The sequence below is a fragment of the Pongo pygmaeus genome, chromosome 2 (assembly GCF_028885625.2).
Source record: "Pongo pygmaeus isolate AG05252 chromosome 2, NHGRI_mPonPyg2-v2.0_pri, whole genome shotgun sequence".
Lineage (NCBI taxonomy): Eukaryota > Metazoa > Chordata > Mammalia > Primates > Hominidae > Pongo > Pongo pygmaeus.
The window spans coordinates 174112896-174134311 of NC_085930.1; the positions used below are offsets into that span (position 1 = coordinate 174112896).

At 30.7% G+C, this 21416-nt stretch overlaps 1 protein-coding gene across 1 annotated transcript in view; it reads right to left on the reverse strand.

Moving 5' to 3' along the window:
- SI (sucrase-isomaltase) overlaps positions 1–13968 on the reverse strand; it is a 98050-nt gene extending 84082 nt beyond the window's left edge. Inside the window, exons 1-8 of the mRNA XM_054482007.1 lie at positions 13905–13968; positions 11358–11475; positions 9999–10135; positions 6399–6519; positions 6043–6152; positions 4652–4803; positions 2581–2752; positions 765–864 (exon numbers count right to left, since the gene is read on the reverse strand). Coding sequence (XP_054337982.1) covers positions 765–864; positions 2581–2752; positions 4652–4803; positions 6043–6152; positions 6399–6519; positions 9999–10135; positions 11358–11475 — 910 coding nt within the window. The 5' untranslated portion in view covers positions 13905–13968. The remainder of the gene's footprint in view (positions 1–764; positions 865–2580; positions 2753–4651; positions 4804–6042; positions 6153–6398; positions 6520–9998; positions 10136–11357; positions 11476–13904) is intronic.
- Positions 13969–21416: the final 7448 nt, after the last annotated feature.

The window sequence follows — 21416 nt, forward strand, 5'->3', positions numbered from 1 at the left end:
TGGCAAAAGCTTCCCTGGATATTGCATTGCAAAGGGTTAGTTGCAAAGGATTATTTCTCTGACGACCAAAAGATTTTTCTCTAAAACTGCATTTTTAATTAGTCATTTAAATTGAAGATTATCTGAAAGATCATATTATCACATATTAATTTCTGAAAGACAAAGTGTCAAAAGTTTTTCTTTTGACACTTTAACTTTTCTAAATGTTTAGAAAAATTTAACTTTTCTAAATGTAAGACACAGTAACTGACCGGATAACCATGTAATAAACTGATCCTGCGGAAATGTGATTAATTTCTTTAATTTTTTATTATCACCAATTCACCTATTAGATATTACACTCATAATATTAAAAAATAAAATACATTATATGAATTATGATAAACTAAAAAAAAATAGTCTTTTTTCTATTTCCATAGACATCTTTTTTGTTTTCATTTGCAGTGGCATGTTTACTTATCTCGACAAATGAGATTGTGGGAATGAAAACACCCATTGGCATGGATGTGTTTCAATATTCCTTTGAAAGGAAAATAGAGTGCCTGAATACCACAGCGTAGCACACTCTCCCTAAAATAGATGCACTGGCATGCAAAAATTGATTTTGTCTTTAATTTCAAAATCTTCTTATAATAATTTCACATGTTAATATTAACTATAACAGAGTTTACTCTCACATACAATATGCATGATTGAAATAAAGAGAGCAGTTAAAATATTTCAAGTGAAATCTATAAATATATTATCAAATAAATTATTCTTACCCATTGCATTGCTATTCATTAAAAAAACACCAAATGACTTTCCAGATGTATCTTCAATACACATAAAGAATGTTTGATGGCCATATAAATTATTATTATTCTGTAAGGCAAGAATTTGAAAATACAATTTTCAAATATATTTAAAACAAAAAGATTATATATTTTATATGCTCTTCATTAATTAATTTGTTGCTATAATTTACTTCTCCTGTTTCTACACTAATTGTCTTCACTATATGTACCAATGAAACATTATAGGTAAAACAAAAAACTTCAAACTTTTTAACATTATTAATATAGTAATGTGTAAAATATATAACATATATATTATACTATTAATATATTACTTAACTGTCCTGTTTTATTTTAATTACATTAATTTTAATAACTTATGCCCAGGTGGGTGGATCACGAGATCAGGAGATCAAAACCATCCTGGCTAACAGGATGAAACCCTGTCTCTACTAAAAATACAAAAAATTAGCTGGGGGTGGTGACACGCACCTGTAATCCCAGCTACTCAGGAGGCTCAGGCAGGAGAATCGCTTGAACCCAAGAGGCGGAGGTCACAGTGAGTTGATATAGTGTCACTGCACTCCAGCCTAGGTGACAGAGCGAGACTCCATCTCAAAAATAAATAAATAAAATAAATAAATAAAAATAAGTAAAAATAATAACTTAGTCATTATAAGGTAATGGCATGTTTATCAATTAGGCCCATGTATGCCCAAGGTACTGCAGGAGCTTCCAAAATGATATGTAGCCTCATAAAAATTTAGTAGTCTGTTTCTTGAGAGCTGATGAGGAGCTGACATGATAGAGACAAACTGGAAATACACTGATATGATGAAAGGAAAAAGACTTCCTGACTAATTGGATATGGATTTTTAAAGGAAAGGATGTATGGAAATTAGCTCTGACAGTCTCACTCTGATGTTGATTATAGATAGTGATGCTGCAAACAGAGATTAGTAAAATTTATTAATAATTCTGTACCAAATGAAACTCTTTAAAACAACTACTCACTGGTTTATTTTTGATATAGAAATAATATTGCCATTTAAAAAGCAATAACTGACAAACATTTGACCCAAATCAATCATGAATCAAAAATTTTTTTTTAAAGGTGTGACGTTTGGTCTCAAAAATCTACATTTTTGAGCAACAAACATAGAAACAAACATATACAGGAATAATACACTAATAAGATTATTATACTAAGTCAAGTATAAAGATAAAGACTAAGTCCTTATGGGAGAGTTTGGGAGAAGTTCTTATGAGATAAAATTTTCATTGAGTGCTGAATGATATATGAGTGATAAAGAACATTAAGTTTCAGTACTTACCAAAAAAACAAACTGTGCAAAGATTTGAAGTTATGGAAAATGACCATACATTATAGAACAGTAAGAAGGACAGAGATGGGTGAGATAATATCTGGTAGCTAGTCAGACATTGTATTATATGAAGACATGTAAAACAGTGTTTGGAATTATTCTAGTGCAATGGCTAGCCATTGATGGATATAAGTACAAGGTGTGTGAAAAAGGAATAATAAAGTACGATCATGAAAGTCAAAATAAAACATTTATAAACTGGAAATCCTGTGAAAACCTTTACAAAATCTGTTAGTCACTGAGTCAATTTAGAACCTATCAATTGTCCCTCCCAAGCTAAACAAGCTTCTGTACTGGTATCAGGGACATTCAAATAGTTTAGTTGATCAGTTAAAATAAATGCTGTTTTCAAATATGCTAAGATTATCATCTGCTGCAATATAATTATTTTATTTATAACAAGAAAAATAATTTCTTACATCACCAGGAAGTTGGTCTCGAGTAAAAATGGGCCATGTTTTCCAGGATAAATCATGACGAAATCTCTTATGAACCTGTTCTCCAATACCATAAATATAATCACTTGGAAGACGGGTTGAGATCTGTAAGTACTGGTCAGAGTACACTAAGGGACCAATGCTGGTGTCAAACCTGCACCATAAAAGAAATGAAGAAATAATCTAATATATAGATATATATAAAATGTTCTACCAGATACAGGTTTATGTTAACGTCACCCAGAATATTTCATTTTAAACATGCCAGTGGTTAGCTTTGGTCACTTCTTAGAAACACACAAATTACCCCATAAAAGAAATTTGTTCACTGCATCAACACAATTTTTGCCAATATATTTCACATCCATTTCTTCCTTTACTTTTCATCACAAGATCAAAGCATAACTACCATTATCAATCACATTTCAAAGATGACACAAAGTGGGATAATTAATTGATGTTTTTAGGGGTCACAAACTGGTAGGCAGGAGAGCCAAGTTTCAAACCCAATTCTGCTTGCTCTAGGTACTAGATTTTAAAATACAGTATTTTACTGGCTTCCACACTTAAAAATCAAGTTTGAAAGCATTTTTCCCCCAAAAGGTTTTATGTTTTATGCAGATGAAATATGTACTACAAGAAATGCTAAATGATGTTTATGATTTGTATGCTTTTATTTTTATTGACAATTAGTCATTGTATATAGAGTCAGCCCTCCACATCTGTGAGTTCTGAATTCATGGATTCAACCAACCAGGGATGGAAACTATTTGAGGGGAAAGAAAAGAATGGTGCATCTATACTGAACATATACAGACTTATTTTTCTTGTCATTCTTCACTAAACAATATAGTATAACAACTCTTTACATATAATTTACATTGTATTCATTATTATAGGTAATCTAGAAATGACTTAAGTATACAAGAGGATGTGCATAGTTTATATGCAAATACTACACAATTTTATATAAAGAACTTGACCTTCCATGGATTTTGGTATATTCAGTGGGGGAGCGGGGGTTATCCTGAAAGCAGTCTCCCATGGATACTGAGGGAGGTCTGTATTAATGGGATACAATATGATGTTTTGATGTACATTATTTGATGATAAAACTAACTAACGTATACACCACACCACATACTTTTTACCGCAAACATTTAGAATTTATAGTAGTCTCTTAGTACTTTTGCAATATACATTGTTATTATTTTATTATTAACTATAGTCATCATGTTGATTGGTCTCAAAAACATGTTGTTTCTGTCTAATCCTTTGACCAACATCTCCCCCATTCTCCTCCACTCCCAGCCTCTGGGAACCATGATTCTACTTTCTGCTTCTATGATTTCAACATGTTTTAGATTCAACATACAAGGGAGATCATACAGTATTTGTCTTTTCGTGCCTGGCTTATTTCACATGGCATTTAATATTTTTATGATTTAACACAAAGTCATTAACAAAAATACTAAAATACATTTAATAAGAGTAATTGCTGAGATTTAATCTTGACAATTGCTTTATTAACAATTCTTGGGGATACAAGAGCATTTATCTTGAAACCATTCATAGGAAATTACCAAATCTGTTGCACCTGCACCCCTCATACAATCATAATGAAAGTGTTCAGTCTATATTGGATTCTACATATATATAAATTATTTTAATATTAATATGGGAAATAACTCCTCTTTGGTCTTTGAATAGTAACTGTCTGATTCTACAAATTGGCAACAAAATACGATAAATATAAAGGGGAAAGATGCAAGAGCTATTCTAGGTATGTACAAATATATGCAAGGCTAGCGTTGCATTAGTGAAGCTCTCCACCTTCATCTTTGTTCAACCTTTATTTGTAGATTCTAATTTATGTTCCAGTATACTTCATCCACAAGAAACCAAACTCCTTTATCACCATAATTTTTATAAACCTATCCACCCACCCTCTTTTGGGAGGAAATTTATTTCTACTGAAAATGTCTTGAAATTAAGACTTTCCAATTCTATAATAATAGAATAAACTTATATAATTGTAAAATAATACACTTACAAAGTTTTACCATTGCTTTTCCTAATAACTTGGATGCTAAATGGGTTTTGGGTAACCTTCACATCATACAATGTATCAGAAACTGTGGGTCCAGTAAACTCTTTTACATACTGATGAGGAACTTCATATCTTCTACTATTTGGATCAGTAATCTGGAAAGATTTAAGCAAGGTAGCATTACTTGATTCTAAACTATTACTTAATACTCCAATTCTGAATTATTAAATGCAAGTGCCAAATAAAAAATAACGTGGTGATTAGTTTCATAGAAGAGTATTAATCAACTCAGAACCTTAATTTTAACATTTTTGAATGGCTATGCACAGATAAAGTGTATAAATTTTAAAGAAATACATAGAATTAGTTGGTTATGAAGTATTATGTATAAAATTAAGTACAGATTTTTATTGACTGATATAAAAATGACAGTACTACCAAATTTTGATTACAGAATATTAGACCTTTGTGAATTTAATCAATCTCAATGCTTTTCAGTGTTTGGGTCCTTATATAACTATATAAAGATAAGAATCTTATCCATAAAGATAAGAAATTTTGTTTAAAAAAATTTTAGAGAAACTAAAAAGAAGCACTGAAATAAAGCTGAATCACTGAGAAAAAGAAAAATTTAGTTCCAGTGAAATTATTGCTAAAAAGGTGATTACAAAGAATTTGGTGCTGTTTCTACTTCCAAATCCAAAATATTTATACTAGTAAACTACATGCTAAAAAAAAGAAGAATCATAGTTTTTAACATCATGAATAAAATTTATAATCAGTGAAAGTATTATGTTGCATGTATACAACACTAACACTTTTCTCAAATTAAATTTTAGATTAATCTTCTATCATAGTCTGTAGTTTAAATAATAAAAATGTTCAAATGTTTCTTGAGAATGTTTATTTTCTTCAAGGCATTGAGCTAAATATTTTACATGAACGATATTATTTAATGCCTCCAAAAATAAGTGCAGAGCACACTATTATAATTCGTATGTTACATTTGCATAAACAATCTGAGAGAAGTGCAGTTTAATTAATCCTTTGCCTTGGAATAAATATTTCTCAAGAGAGAAAATGTATTTTTAGGATGAAAGGTGTGTTCATCAAACGTCTCACTGAAAGCCCCGACTCCCGGGTTCTCGCCATTCTCCTGCCTCAGCCTCCCGAGTAGCTGGGATTACAGGCGCCCGCCACCATGCCTGGCTAATTTTTCGTATTTTTAATAGAGACGGGGTTTCACCCTGTTAGCCAGGATGGTCTCGATCTCCTGACCTCGTGATCCGCCCACCTCGGCTTCCCAAATTGCTGGGATTACAGGCGTGAGCCACCGCGCCCAGCCCATCAAATATCTTTCAGTATTAAATCTTTGGAAACCTTAAAAACCGAACCTTGAACCGGAAACGATTGGGTGTCTGATTTTGAGTTGTGAAGAGAACACTGTTGATGTCATTTCCAAATAGTGTAGGTGAAGGTATCCTGTTTAATTTGGCTTCAACTCCTTAAAGAATAAAAAAAGCTGCCATGAGTGACTTGATGTATAATGTTAACAATTATTAAATATATTTATGTTATTGTATTTACCACAAATTAGTACTTTTTAAATTTGTTACAATCATGCAAAAATAAGGAATTTGAACATTCTCAGGAACATATTTCTTATTGGATTCTATTTAAGGTATTTTTCCACATTTTCGCTCCAGTTAGAATATATCATATTGAATCATTATGATAGAGGACTTCTTACCAATACTTGTTGTTGTTGTTGTTCCTTGAACATTATAACCATGATTATCAACGAAGAAGCACCAAGGAATAAGAGAGTCATTCCATGGCCTCCAGCAGCAGCCTCTCTGTGCACAAATTCCCTGATAAAATATTTTTAAAGGAATTATATCATTAGTACTATTATCAGATGTCCCAGTCTCTATTTTTCCAATGAATGAATATTTTAAAATAATCTAATTTTTTCAAATATATAATATGCCAAAATAGCATTTGCTCTTTTGTTTCTTCTACCTGGAAGAAATACAAGTATTTAATAAATTGAATTAATTACACCCTGTCAGAAATTTATGACCTGAGATGTGATTATTAAAATCACATATCTATACAAATTTTTGTAAGCTCATGTATTTTAAAGGAAACTGATCTCTAAATAATTATAATTTATTCTGTTGTCATGGTATTTACGTGGAAGAACTGAAATACTTATTTTGTACTAATTATGTATCAAGCTGAAATTTAAACTAGGAGGATGAAAATATGGCCCTGAATTTAAACCCACTTAAAATGTGTAAGGGATTTAATTCTACCTACTTACTAGTTCAATATTTAATTATTTAAACTATCTTAACTAGTTTATGTGCCAGGTATCACAATTGCAATTGTGATTGATGCTGCAATTGCATTCAATCAATAAAGCAAAATACTGAATTCTCAGTAATTTTATCAACCATATGGAAATACTATGTGAAGTGAAAGAAAAATTATAAATGTATATTTATAAATAGTTTAGCAAAATAGTGATGCTATGCATGAACAGCAGTATAATTATAAATCTATGTAAATTTAAGTGTGACACACTTTCATAATTTGAAAAATTGTATGATTTTCCCCTTTGCTTACTTTCCATGAAAATAAGTTTTTAAAAGCCTCCTTTTTAAACAGCTGAAAGTGTGCACTAACCTTTCTCCTATTTTATCCTCAAATTAAAATGGTATCAGATACAGACACACACACATATATAATATATATAGTATATGTACTATATATTTATATATTTTCTATAATATTTAAATAGATAAGTATATAGGATATATGTATATTTATTATATATATAATATATTTTATATATTTATTTATATATTAAAATATATATTTATATAAAATAAAAATACACATAGTTTTATTTTATATATAATAAGTATACATATATGATTATATACATATAATTATATATAATATATTTATATATTATATATATAAAATCTCTCTAAACACCATATATATATCTATATATGTGTGTGTGTGTGTGTGTGTGTGTTTGGGTATGTATTTATATATTTATACCCAAACACACATACACACATATACATTGCAAACTGGGGTACAATTGGATCTAATAACTTATTAGAGTCTAAAGTGTGTGCAACTTTTGATCAGGCAATTTTATCTCCAGTTATCTAACCTGCAGAAATACCTAGCAATACAAAGAGACAATTCTACAAAAAAAATTATTTACAGCAGTCTCTATCAAAGATTTGTATATAAAAGTCTAAATACATTTATATAAATACATCTATAAACACATAAAGGTGCTAAGTTTAAAAAATAAAATGAAAGAAATAGGCACACTATAATCACAATTTAAATAATTAAAAAATATATAGTAAAATAGGCTTACGTTAATTTCCTGAAAATATGCCATATTAGTTTCCTATGTCTTTCATAACAACCATGGAAAAGGTGACTTAAAGCAACAGAAATTGACTCTCTCACCGTACTGGAAGTTATAAGTCCTAACTCAAGGTGTCAGCGGAGCCATGCTGCCTCCAAAGGCTTCACAAAATAATTCTCCCTTTTCTCTCTCCAGCTTCTAGTGGCTCCTGGCAATCCAACAGTCTAAGCTTCCATATAAATCCAAAACTTTACGAATAAGTTACCATTTAAATGATAATCTCTTTAAAATCATTTTGTTAAGTTGCACTTTTCCTAGTTAAAAATGTCAAGAAAACACTCAAATTCTTTTGAGATACACTAAGTTAAACTTTTAAAACTGTAAGTTGTCTTTTTATAAATAACAAGCATAAATATATTGGCTGAGGTTTAACTTGCTTACTTCACAAATATAGTTTATTTCACAATGAAAACATTCTTCAGCAATCTAACAGTTTAGGTTGACACTAAAGACTAATATTAGGCAGGAAAACTGTAAACCATTGACTTTCAAATATTGTTTCCCTATAAGACCTTCAAAACCCATATTGTTCCTAATAGAATTCTATGTTCAGCTTCAATAATTTCTCTCTCTGTCTCTCTCTCTCTGCCTCTTTCTCTCTCTCTCTCAAGAAGGAGTCTCACTCTGTCACCCAGGCTGGAGTACAGTGACGCAATCTCTGCCCACTGCAAGCACCGCCTAAGAAGGTTAAGTAAAGAGAACATCTGGCCACTTTCCTCAGTGTATCTCAGTAGATACTATGTTATTTAGCTCTTCTATCAGTAGGTAAGCTATAGGACCTATTATTTGTAATGTTACTCAAAGGAAAATCTCATCACTTTCAAAGTTTTTTCAAATTAATTAGAAAATTATATGCATATTATGATGTAGGGAAGACAGAATAGGGACAAAATAAATTTTATAGTTTATTCAGTTAATTTGTGTGTGGTAAGGTGGAGTGGAGAAGGTGAAATTTGCAATTGCATATCATATTTGCAAATGCAAATCTTTGCAAAATGTCAATATACAGAGTCAGCCTTCTGCATCTGTGGATACAGCAAACTGTGGATCAAAAATATTTCAAGGAACAAAAATTATCAACATGGTAATAAAAACAATGTAAATAAAAAATACATTATAACAATTATTTGTATAACATTTACATGGTATTAGAGTTATAAATACTCTACAGATGATTTAAAGTATACAGGAGTATGTACATAAGTTATATGCAAATACTGCCATTTTATATAAGAGATTTGAACATCTGCAGATTTTGGTATCCTCAGAAGTCCTGAAACGAGTTCTCCGAGGATACCCATGAAGGACTGTACATATACACCCACACACATTGACCTTTATTCCTACTACACAGGTTTGTCGGGAAAAAAGGAAGAGTGAACTTGGGTTACATGAATCCAATTGGTTACTCCTAATTTTCTCCATTTTCTCTTCTTCACTTCTAATTGCTAAATTAAAAACAATTAATAATTTTCATAAAATGAGTATCATTTTATTTTCCACAGATACTTCTTAATGCTATCATTACAAATACTCTATTGGAACATATATACTCACTCTTAAATGTTCTATATTATCAAAGGTGTACTTTCTTCAAGAAGTAGATTTGAGATGACAGAATTTCATGAAGATTCATAAAATTAACAATAACTTGTTAAATATGGATGAATATTAACTTGTTAATTTTAAATTGAGCAGAGATAAACGAAAGCAAGCTCAGTAACTTCTATTATCTATCATTTTTAATAGGGAGCTATAATAAAATGATAAATGCAGCCTAATTTATGTCTAGATCTTTATTAAATAAGATTGATCCAATATTCAGCAATTATCTTAATATAATAACGTATATATTCATTAAAAATATTAAAGACTTTTGCTGCAGACCTCTGTTGGGAATTGTTCTGGAATGCAGTTTATTCTCACATTGACAGGATCATTTAACGCATTTGGACATTTTCCGAAATCAGAAGGATTTGTAGTCACACGAGTAGTAGCTGGAGTTGAAGTAGAATCACTAATTTCTGGGGGAGGAAAAAACTCAATAAAATAAAACATGACATTAAATTAATTTTCTCAGATTTTTCAAGTAATAAGTACTTTTTGAAAGAATACATGAATTCATATAAAATGAAAATTTTTAAATAAATTTTGCATTTATAAAGACCCACAAATTCAAGCACTAGTCATCAAAATGAAAAGATCTAATCACACTTTTAAAATTGACAGTGTAGAATCCTACTGACTGTTTCTTCAGAAATACAAAATATATTTACAAAAGGACTTGGTGTAGATTCAAAGGGTAACAAAATATACATTCGTACTGTATTTACAGTTTGTATTTTATAGCTGAAGAAAGAAGATGGAGCAATATGAGTTATGAAAAACATGTAGAGAAGGTGAGAAGAAATTAGAGAAGAGGAAAGTAGGTGAAAGTAGGTACTTGCAAGGGAATAATTTGATAGGTAAATTAGAGAAAGCTGGAATAGCGAAGAATGGTAGATACCAACTCCATATAAATAACATTCCAGCAATGAGATATTATTAAAATATATTGCTTCATAATACAGTAAGCTCTCAGTTTCTGGAAGTAGGTAAAACAAAAGATTAACAGGAATAGGAAATGCTAACTATAGTCTAGAAGATAATGTGTAACATCCTTTACAATGCTGATTTGCTCAAGAGAGAATAATGAAGAAAGAGATTCAGCATTCCGTATGTACCAACTCTAAATTAGAATTAAAATATTCAGAAAAAGATAATTAAACTATCCAAGCCTTTTTTCAACTTTCCTCTACCGGCCTTCCTCATACAACCTCTCTCTCTCCTTAAAATAAAATCTAACCAGAACAAAGAATATTTGCTAAAATCCTTATTTCCTTTGCAAGTGTGTGAAGGCTGGAGCAAAAACCCAGGTTTTCCCACTAATGAGATGATGCTCACGCCAGTAAGCGATTATTCCACCTTACATTAACGATTTGATCCCTTTGCCTCTTTGCTCTTTGTCAAGTAGCTAGGGAAGGCAATTAATGTCAAAGCACATGGATTCCTTAATAACAATAGTTCATCATTGAAATAAACGGGATATAATGAATAGAAAAAGTTGAAGTAATTGTGTAACTTATCCTGGATTTTTCTATGAGTGTTTCATCTTACACAGATTATTTTTTAAAACCTACAACTATTGTGGAGTAACTTCCTCCTAACTTCACGATAATGTAGACATGCTTTTAATGTACTACTTACCATCAACAGCAGGTGTCTTAGTTGCTAAAACAACAATTAAGGCAATAGCTATTATAGTAACTATGACAAAGAGGACAATCAGAGAGATTTCTAATCCACTAAATTTCTTTCTTGCCATCTAAAAACAGAAAAGAATATACATTTAAAATGTAAAATATATAAATATAATAAACCACCACCAATTCTCATGAAATTACATACATTCTTTTTTTTAAGAATTACATACATTCTTTTTTTTTAAGTACAATGCAGAGTTGCAGACAGCACTTACATAATATCCTAAATTAAGCACTTACTTAATAATATATTAAGCATATACTTAATAACCTGAAACTTATACTGATATAAAATGTAAGCAACACATGCAATTTAAAGTGAAAGGAATGAATTACTGATGCACATTACAGTAGTAGTACACTAAGACGAAAATACAGATGGAAAAAAAAATCTTCAAGTAGGTGTGTCTTGCCTTCTCATTTAGAGCATTTTGCAAGGCAAAGGCTTCCACTTGCACTGTTTCTCAATTCTCACAACAGTTCTATGAAGGAAATAGTTATTCACATTTTACTAATTAGGAACTTTAAGCTTAAGAGAGAATAAGTTATATTTCAAAGTTAAAAACTTGTTTTTTCTTGAACTCTCGTCTCTCTAATTCCAACACTACTTTCTACAATAATATTGTTGAAAAGAACATAAATACATATATTTTATAGAATAGTACATATTTGGGAGTTGCTACTCTGTTTAAAAATCTTTTGTATTTTCACCAAGTTCCTCCATCAAACAGCAGCAAATGAGATATACAAAACTCTCATATCAAAAATACATATTTATTATTAGATGACATTATACTTTTGAGGTAGCATATAGAATATACCCAAATGTAGACTGGAAATAACACATCTCCAATAATTATCTGAAAGCATGTTTATTTAATTTAATTTTGACCACATATGTCTTATTTTTCTTAGTTCTCAAGTTTCCATGGATTATCTGTATTCTATGATTTTAGTATAAATCTTAATTTAAAGACATATACCAAAGTATAACTTAGAATTTCTACAGTAAATGCTTTAATAAATTATTGGGTTTAAAAAAAATTTTTTTTCGGTCTCACAATGGTCCCTGTTCTGTAACTATGTCAACTCATGTACCCAGTTGTCCCAACCTAAACACCTTTTTTTCTTCTTCCATATGTTTTACAACATGCAATCATTCAATAAGTCCATTTGACTTTATCTTCAAAGTGTTTTTAGAATTATGCCTTCATTTTATCCCCAGCACCACAGCATAATTTTAAATAACACATTGCCTTCATATCTGCTGTTCAATTTCAATCCCTCCCCATCCACTCTTCTAGGTGAATTCTAAATTTTGCTCAATTCAAATGCCATGGTGAGTTCCTTACCACTCTGAGGCACAGTTAATCTAGCCTTTCTTCATTTACCATAGCATATTAAATGTCCATTGCAATTATTTATGTATATGTCAATTTCCTCAATTAGATCGTTACATTCTTGTTAGCAAATATTATAAAAGTAGTTAGAAACTAATATTAAGTAAGCAAAAACTTAATTTTTTAGTATAGCTTATAAATGAATATCTGCAGATTAGCATTTATTCTTAGTATATAATTTTCTGTTACAGATATGTAAGCTGTTTATTGCATCAGTAATCTTCAAAGAAAATGAATGTAAACTAAACAGAGCAACAGGTAACATACAAAGCTGTTCAAAAAATTAAGCCCAGTTGCGTGATGTTATGTTGAGAAATGACAAAGTTACATTTAGTGTACAACTTTAAATAAGTATAAATCTAGTTTGAAGTGATAACCTACTTTGCTACCAAGAAGTCAATAATGAGAATTGTGCTTTCCTTTTTGATAAGGGAAGTCTTAAAAAATGCATTTTTGTCATGAAACAAACTCTCCTTTGTCTAAAAAAATCAAAACAAAATTTAAAACAATTGCTTAAAATTACTGTGATAAAAAATATGATCCCTGTAATTTTGGATTACAGTAATTTTGAGCAACTCTTCTTGGAAAATATATATTGATACCCTTTCTCTGCATATTTATTATGAAGATGAATAATACTTTATTGTATAACAACTTGATAAATGATCTTTAAAAGGTCAGCTAGGAAACAGTAATGTTTTATAAATGTAGCATTCTATTCTATATAGATTTTCTTAAAATATATTTCAGCATACTTTATTAGAGTATTCATCTATTTTTTAAAATCTTAATCAATACTTATTTTCTTTCATATAGAGTCATTAAACAAAACTTGCTATGATTCCACCTAAGTCTTACAAAAGTTATAATGAAGAGTTGGGCCAAAAAAAATCCTGTCTTTAAAAAAATTAGAAATATTTTTTCCTGTTTAATACAAGGTATTACATATTTTAAATGGCAACTCAAAATATATGATATTGCTATTTTAACCTAGTGCAGATAGACGGGAATACTGCTAACACAAATTAAGAAAAAAATATAATTAGTTGAAAACATAAAAATAACAAAAAACATATGAGCCATAGACTTACCTTATTTCATAGCCTGTTTTGTTTGCTAGGTTGTACCAGACTTGGATAAGGCTGCCAAAATAATGATCAAGGAAAGTTGCTTAGGTATATATTGACCTACTCATAAAGTTTTATTGCACCCTCACCAGCCTATCAGTATTTAATAATCTTCTGCTCAACATGCAATTGTTAAAAGCCTTAACCCTGAAAGTAGTTTACATAAATGTTTCTCTCTGGGAATCTAAGTTAATTAGTAACTGTACTGTCAGATACTCTTTGATTTCTCAAAGCTGTGAACTATTAATATCTTAAGAACATAAAAGTAGTTCTTTCTATTTTTTCTCTTTTCAAAATTATATTTATTTTATATTTGGATTTTGTTATAATAACTATTTTGTCTCATTGTGTGCAACTTAGATCCTCACTGGAAAGTAGAAACATATTTGAAAGACAGAATCTGTAAAAAATTTTCAGGATATAACAATTAGAAGATAATATTTTAGAAAAAGTAATGATTAAATAAAAATTATTCCCTATATCTTGTCTTCGATCTTAAGGTTGAAAAAGTGACCAAATCCTTAAGTATATAACATAAAGTAGAGGTGTACAGAGCAGTAATTTAGAGATAAAATCAACATTTTTATCTATTTATTTACCACAGATAGCACTCATTGAATTATAAAAAAAACATACTGTAAACCTTCTCATTTCATGTAGTAAAAAATGTATAAAATTAATTACACTACTGGTTTAAGCTAGCATAATGTTTAAAAGCAAGGGATTTGATATAATAAATTTGGATATAAATGCTGTCTGTACTATGCTTACCTGAGAAATTGTGGGCAAAATACTACCTATAAAATCACTAAGAGAATTATATGAGCTAATATTGCTTAATTATTGTTGACCCCAATTTGACTCTGAAATTGTCAGAGTCTAAGCCTTGCATACCATGTGGACACTACGTTTTCAACAAAATATATATTAAAATAATGTGTTTGCATAAAGTAGAGCAATTAGTTTTTGAAGCAAACTAAATATGAGTCTAAAAAGAAAATTTTTTAAAATTATGCATGGATTGTTGTAAGACTCAGTAGCTATATAAAGGAGAAATTTCAGTATATGAAATCAGTTATATAGCAATAAGTTTAAAATCAGTCCAGAATGATGTAAATAGGAAAAATATAATAAAACTTTTGAGTGATTTACTCTCTATTCATATGCCACATTATTTTATATGTGTAAAATCTCACTAAATCAACTCAAAGCTCCCAGAACCAATAGGCAAGCAAAGCAAGGTCACAGGATATAAGGTCAACATACAAAGGTCAATCATGATCCTACATAATAGCAAGGAAGAATTGGAAACTGAAACTAAAATATAGATATAGACAGAGATTTAAGTTGATAGATAGCCAGATTATCAATTAGAATAGCACCAAAAAATGTTGATGAAAAAGTTAAAGATTTTAAAAATTGAGAGATGTGCCATATTCATATATTGCAAAACTCAGTATTAAGCTGCCAATTTGCCACTATTAGATCTACATATAAAATATAATCTAAATCAAAACTCCATGAAGTAAATATAGACTAGCTGATTGTAAATTTTGTATACCAATTTGTATAACAGCTTTATTGATAATTTCCTCAAACTGGAAACAACAAAAGTGTCTGTAAACTCTGGCATATCCAGACACTTAGAATAGCAAACTACTCAGCAATGAAAAGTTATAAACTACTGATTTATGCAACAACATTGATAAATCTTATATTTCAAATCAATTGTTTTCATTTTAATTTTAGTTGTCTGATAGATTCAAGAGAAATAGTAAACAAGTTGTCTTTTTATTTCTTCTAAAAGTGAGAGCAAAGATTCTTTCCAGCTTTCCGCATCTTTGAATTGAAACGATAAGCCTCTGTGAAGTTTTAATTAGTCCTCCTTTACATGTTCCTTTATTTATAGAAATATTTCAAGTAACAGCTTTTCTTCTCTCCAGTTAAAAACTTTCTGTGATTTTCGTGCTGCTAAAAAGACACATGCACACGTATGTTTATTGCGGCACTATTCACAATAGCAAAGACTTGGAACCAACCCAAATGTCCATCAATGATAGACTGGATTAAGAAAATGTGGCACATATACACCATGGAATACTATGCAACCATAAAAAAGGATGAGTTCATGTCCTTTGTAGGGACATGGATGAAGCTGGAAACCATCATTCTCAGCAAACTATCGCAAGGACAAAAAAAATCAAACACTGCATGTTCTCACTCATAGGTGGGAATTAAACAATGAGAACACTTGGACACAGGAAGGGGAACATCACACACTGGGGCCTGTCATGGGGTGGCGGAAGGGGGGAGGGATAGCATTAGGAGATATACCTAATGTAAATGATGAGTTAATGGGTGCAGCACATCAACATGGCACATGTACACATATGTAACAAACTTGCACATTGTGCACATGTACCCTAGAACTTAAAGTATAATAATAAAAAAAAAGAAAGTCTTAAAGAAACAGACAGAAAAAAAAAAAAACTTTGTGTGATTTTGAATTTGTGTATCTTCTATTTCGTATCTTTAACTCCCTGTCGTGTGCGACAAACTGGCCTTTGTTTTAAGCAATTACTTCTGCCACCCTAGCTCTGGTTCCACCAATGAACCTCAATCAATAGAATAAGGTGTTCAAAAAATGCTTAGAAGGTAAATTCAGATAAAAATCACAAAATAAACGTATTCAATTATAAGCATAAGGAAGTTATGTACAGAAATTAAAAAGGCATTTTAACTTAAAACATATTATTTTATTTAAAAACAAATATAAATTCTTAAAATTTCAATTATTAATATAAAGTTGTCCAAAAACTTTAAAACTTCATAAGCAAAATGATCCCCAAATTGAGTTGGATAGTCAGTAGGCAGGATAAGTTGTGAACACCAAAAGTGAATCATAACTGGTGATTGACACCTAGTGTAATTAGAACAGATTAATGTTCAACTACTCTCTTTATGGAGTATTATGTACTTTGTCTCCGAAATGTACATGTCAGAATTTCAAACATATGGTAGTTAAATCATGGACGACTACAGTAGTTAAATCATGGACATCAAATATGCACTTTAGGTTAAAAGTTACATGATTTAATATACTAGTTTCATATGTTACTTGCCACCAGGATGCAACGAAGAGACAAAAATCGAATTTTCACAGTGATAATGCAGAGATACTTCAAAATATTAAATAATAAAAAATGTTCTGCTTCTTTTAGAGGCCTGTGAAAAAACTAGAAAGAAAACAGCCACATGACAAGAGAAGAAGGAATGGAAGAAGGCTCTAGGAGGTGTTGAATTTGTTTGAGTTCTTTCTCCTAGAAGACAGAAGCAGGTGCAATAGAACACAAATATAAAAAGGGAAGCCAAGGTTCCTGTCTGGGTCATAAGAAATATTGGATACAGAAGATTTTAGAAGGCGAAGGACAAGACAAAGTCAGGGGCAAGACACCAGAACCATTAGAAAGACCAAAAGATTGTGAGTTACGTGAAGAGCTTCCAGAAAATAGGACATATACAAGTGCTGGTATTCCAGTCTTACACACAGATGCATAGATAAATAAATAATAGCACACATTTGCTAATAAATAGCACAGATGACTTTATAGATACATCTCTAGATGTAAGAATTCTTAGAAGCTTCATACCCAAATTTCCAGATATCTTCAGCAGTCTAAAGTAGAACTCTTTACCAGTTCCATCAAGACCATTCTTTATCTAGCTCTATCTCAATTGATATCTCTACATCTCCCCAAGCAACGTGAGCTCAAGACTTTTAATTCCTTTTTGTTAAGCGTTATATATTGACATTTAATTCTGCAAGTGCTCTTCCTCAATGTCTCATACGTAATTCTATTTACTTTACTGCTACTGGTATAACAATTACATTATTGTAATTGTTTCCTAACTGGTCTCCCAAACTCCAGTTACTCAACTTTTCTCTTTTCTCTAAAGTAAATCCACCCACCTCTCACCATAAAATAATTCAACTCATTATATTCCCAGTGCAGTAGTCCAATGATACTTAATGCCTAGAGGTGGAGAACCAAATTTCTTAACCTTAGATTTAAAACCCTATAACTTTCATATTTGCCATTTCATCTCCCCTGCTTTTCCCTTCATAACAATGTATTTCACACTTGTAATATAGTGCTGTCTTAGCTTGTCTCATATTAAAGCTATCCATAATTGCTTCAATTGGTCACGTGAGACTGGAAATGCAGAGAGACCCAGGACAATGCTTTCCTTAACTTTACCTAATTCAAAATGCTTTTCAGGATGTTTTATATGGAGTAGAATATAGCAGTGACTGCCACTTGTATATCCATATCAATTCTTCCTTATCAAAGCTCACCAGTCAAAGTCTATATAGAACACAAACGTGGTCAAACAAGGAAGAGTAGGGTGTCTTAGTAACAGGAAGTTGGAGGAGGCTTATTATAGGATTTAGACTTGTGCTGTGTGGCTATAGAGGTTAGAGAAAGGAAGGCTAGCTTTGAATTGAATAATGTCCAGAAGTAAGAGCAATTCAGTAATATAGTTGCCAGGTATCATGATCTTTGTTCAGGACATTGGAGGAACAAAATCATGCTGGGGATATTGTTGGTAATAAAACAGCAACACTCACAAGTCAATTTTTGCAGCTACAATATGGCCTTATTAAAAACATGGTTTATTATAATCTGACCATTAACAGCTAATTTTTCATTTCCTCTCTTTTCTTTCTTTTAGTGATAGACCCACCTAAATTTAATAGGGTATGTGGCTGTCCAGACTACGCTATTAAACCCTTCATGTTGCTAATTTTGTGTATGTAGCTAAATTCTAGTCAATGGGATGAAACCTGATTTCATGCTTGTGATTTCCATAGTACATTTTATTTTTAAAAAAGAAACAGATTTCTCTCATTCATCCTTTACTTCATTCTTTGAACCAAACACATATGTATTTCTGTAAGTCAGCTTTGACCATGTATTTCCTTGGAGATAGTGCAGTAAAAAGTTAGAAGGCTCATAAGATTCCACGACAACTTTGTGGGACATAGCTACCTGTCTACCCTAGATTGTTCACCTTCTTCTGAATAGTAAATGAAAAAGAAATAATCTATCTTCTTTTACCCAGTGAAACTTTGAATCTTTTCATTAGAGTAGCTTGTTTCATACTCATCTAATAACATATGACAAGATACTGGCCATTGAATTATGAATTCTAACAATAAAATGTTAAGTACCTCTACTATGGATCTAGAGGTTCTTAGTTGGATTATGTGCATTATCTATTACCTTCTTTGGCCTTCCATTATGTAACTTGCCAAGTATTTTTATGAATTAGGAAACTATTTGCATAGATACACTGCATAAACATGTAAGACTAAGAAGAAATAATAAAAACCAAAAACCTTAAAAGGATTATAATATCATTATAGATAATCGTAAAATGAAAAGGAGTTTCACTCAAGCTTTGCTGTTTGATGACAAAAGTTTTATTTGTGTTGTCAAATCTGCATTTTTGAAATGTGAACTGTGGACTTGGATGGTGCTATGGTCTGAAGGTTTACGTCTCCTCCAAATTCATATGCTGAAATTCCCACCCTAAAGATGATGCTATTAGGAATTGGGGCTTTTGGAAGGTGATTAGGTTATTGAGATGGAGCTCTTGTGAATGAAAATAGTGCTTTTCTATAAAAAAGGCCCCAAAAAGAATCTATGTCCCTTCCACCTTGTGAAGTCACAACATGAACGCACCATCTATAAACCAAGGATATGGGTCCTTACCAGACATCAAATCTGGCAGCATATCGATCTTGGATTTCTCAACACCCATAATTGTGGGAATTAAATTTCTATTGTTTACAAACCACCAAGTTTATGGCATTTTGTTACAGAAACCCGGACAGACTAAGATAGATGGAGAAGAACTGGTTGATTTCAAATATAAGTTCTTGGAGAACTTCCTTCCAGTTATATTTAAAAACCGTTCTTTAATCTTCACTGAAGCAAATTGACAAAACAAATTGCTACCTAGTAAATTTCAGTCATTTGATATGTAAAATTTTTTTTCTGTATATTATCCATGCTATGAAACACACAAAAATTAACAACTAATAAAAATGAATGTCTGAGAATATTTATAATTATCACTATAAATATTATAAATATAATTGAAAATACATTTCCTTCCTGAAATATTCCAGTCCTAAAATATTAAACTTGTTAATAATTTTCTTTATCCTACTTCCATATTTTATTCTAGGAAATTTATTACAGAAAATATCACTTTTGGAATATGAAATATTTGTTCACATATTGGAAACAGCTATTCTAAAAAGACTAAGGACAATAAGAAATTTAAACAGGACATGATTTCTCTGTAATGGTTATTAACTTATACATTCCTGAAATAGAAGTTTCACAAATAACAGTAAACATAAGTAAAAATAAAGTGAGGCAACTCTGAAATTAATCCACTCTCCTTAGAGCACTGTGAGGCTTACCTACTTTTAATTAAATATTTGACAGAAACTTATGGCCATATTTCTTTTGCAAATAAATTGAGAATCCTAAAACCAGCTTAGCAACTTGTTTTTTCTTCAAATTTCTCTAAGGTTATTGCTATACTATTAAAGTTAATTGGTAAAACTTCATTGACCTGGGTGTTCACCAGACTCTCTCAAACTAATTTTTAATTCTAATTCTATGAAGGTTTTAACAATGATAGTAAGTTATCGATGAAACAGGGATTAAATAAACATTTACTTTCTCTTTTCTTCTCACATAAAACCTAATTGGAATAATATTTCTTAATTAACTAGCAGTTACTAAAAGTACATTTGAAATCAATTCAAGTATAAATTTTTTGAAAGTAATGAAGCAGTCTCTATGAGTAAGCATCTCCAAGATGCGGAACTTTCTAATTCTTCAATCAAGATTACAGCAATCATCTTCCAAAACTCCTTTTTGTATTCACCCATATAATCAATTATTTCTAGAAACATAAGTTTTTGGGCACAAAATATGGGTTCAATTGCTCATTTAGCTCAAGTGTTTTCTAAGCCAATGGCCACCAACATAATCAAGGAACGCTGTCCAGCTCTAATATTCACATTTACCACATTGTGAGATTTTTATGACCATTTTAACCTATTGGTATGTTAAATAATGCCATATCTGTATTAGGGAGAATAAATGAAAGAATAATATTCCCTTTCTACAGTCACTGCCTCATAAACAATGTGTGCACTTCTACTGGATGCAAAAGTCTCAATTTATTAAACTCTTTATGAAAAAATTGGAAAAGTGTTCAATTAAAATGAGAGAATAAGCCATTGTGAAGACATTTTATGCTGTTAAAAACTTCTTTGATGTTTTCAGAATATACAAGACAAGTGTTACAATACTAGCATTGTAATTATTTTCCCCAGAATATGAGAAGTTCTATAGCTACAATATGACATCAGACTAATAGTTGGAGTTC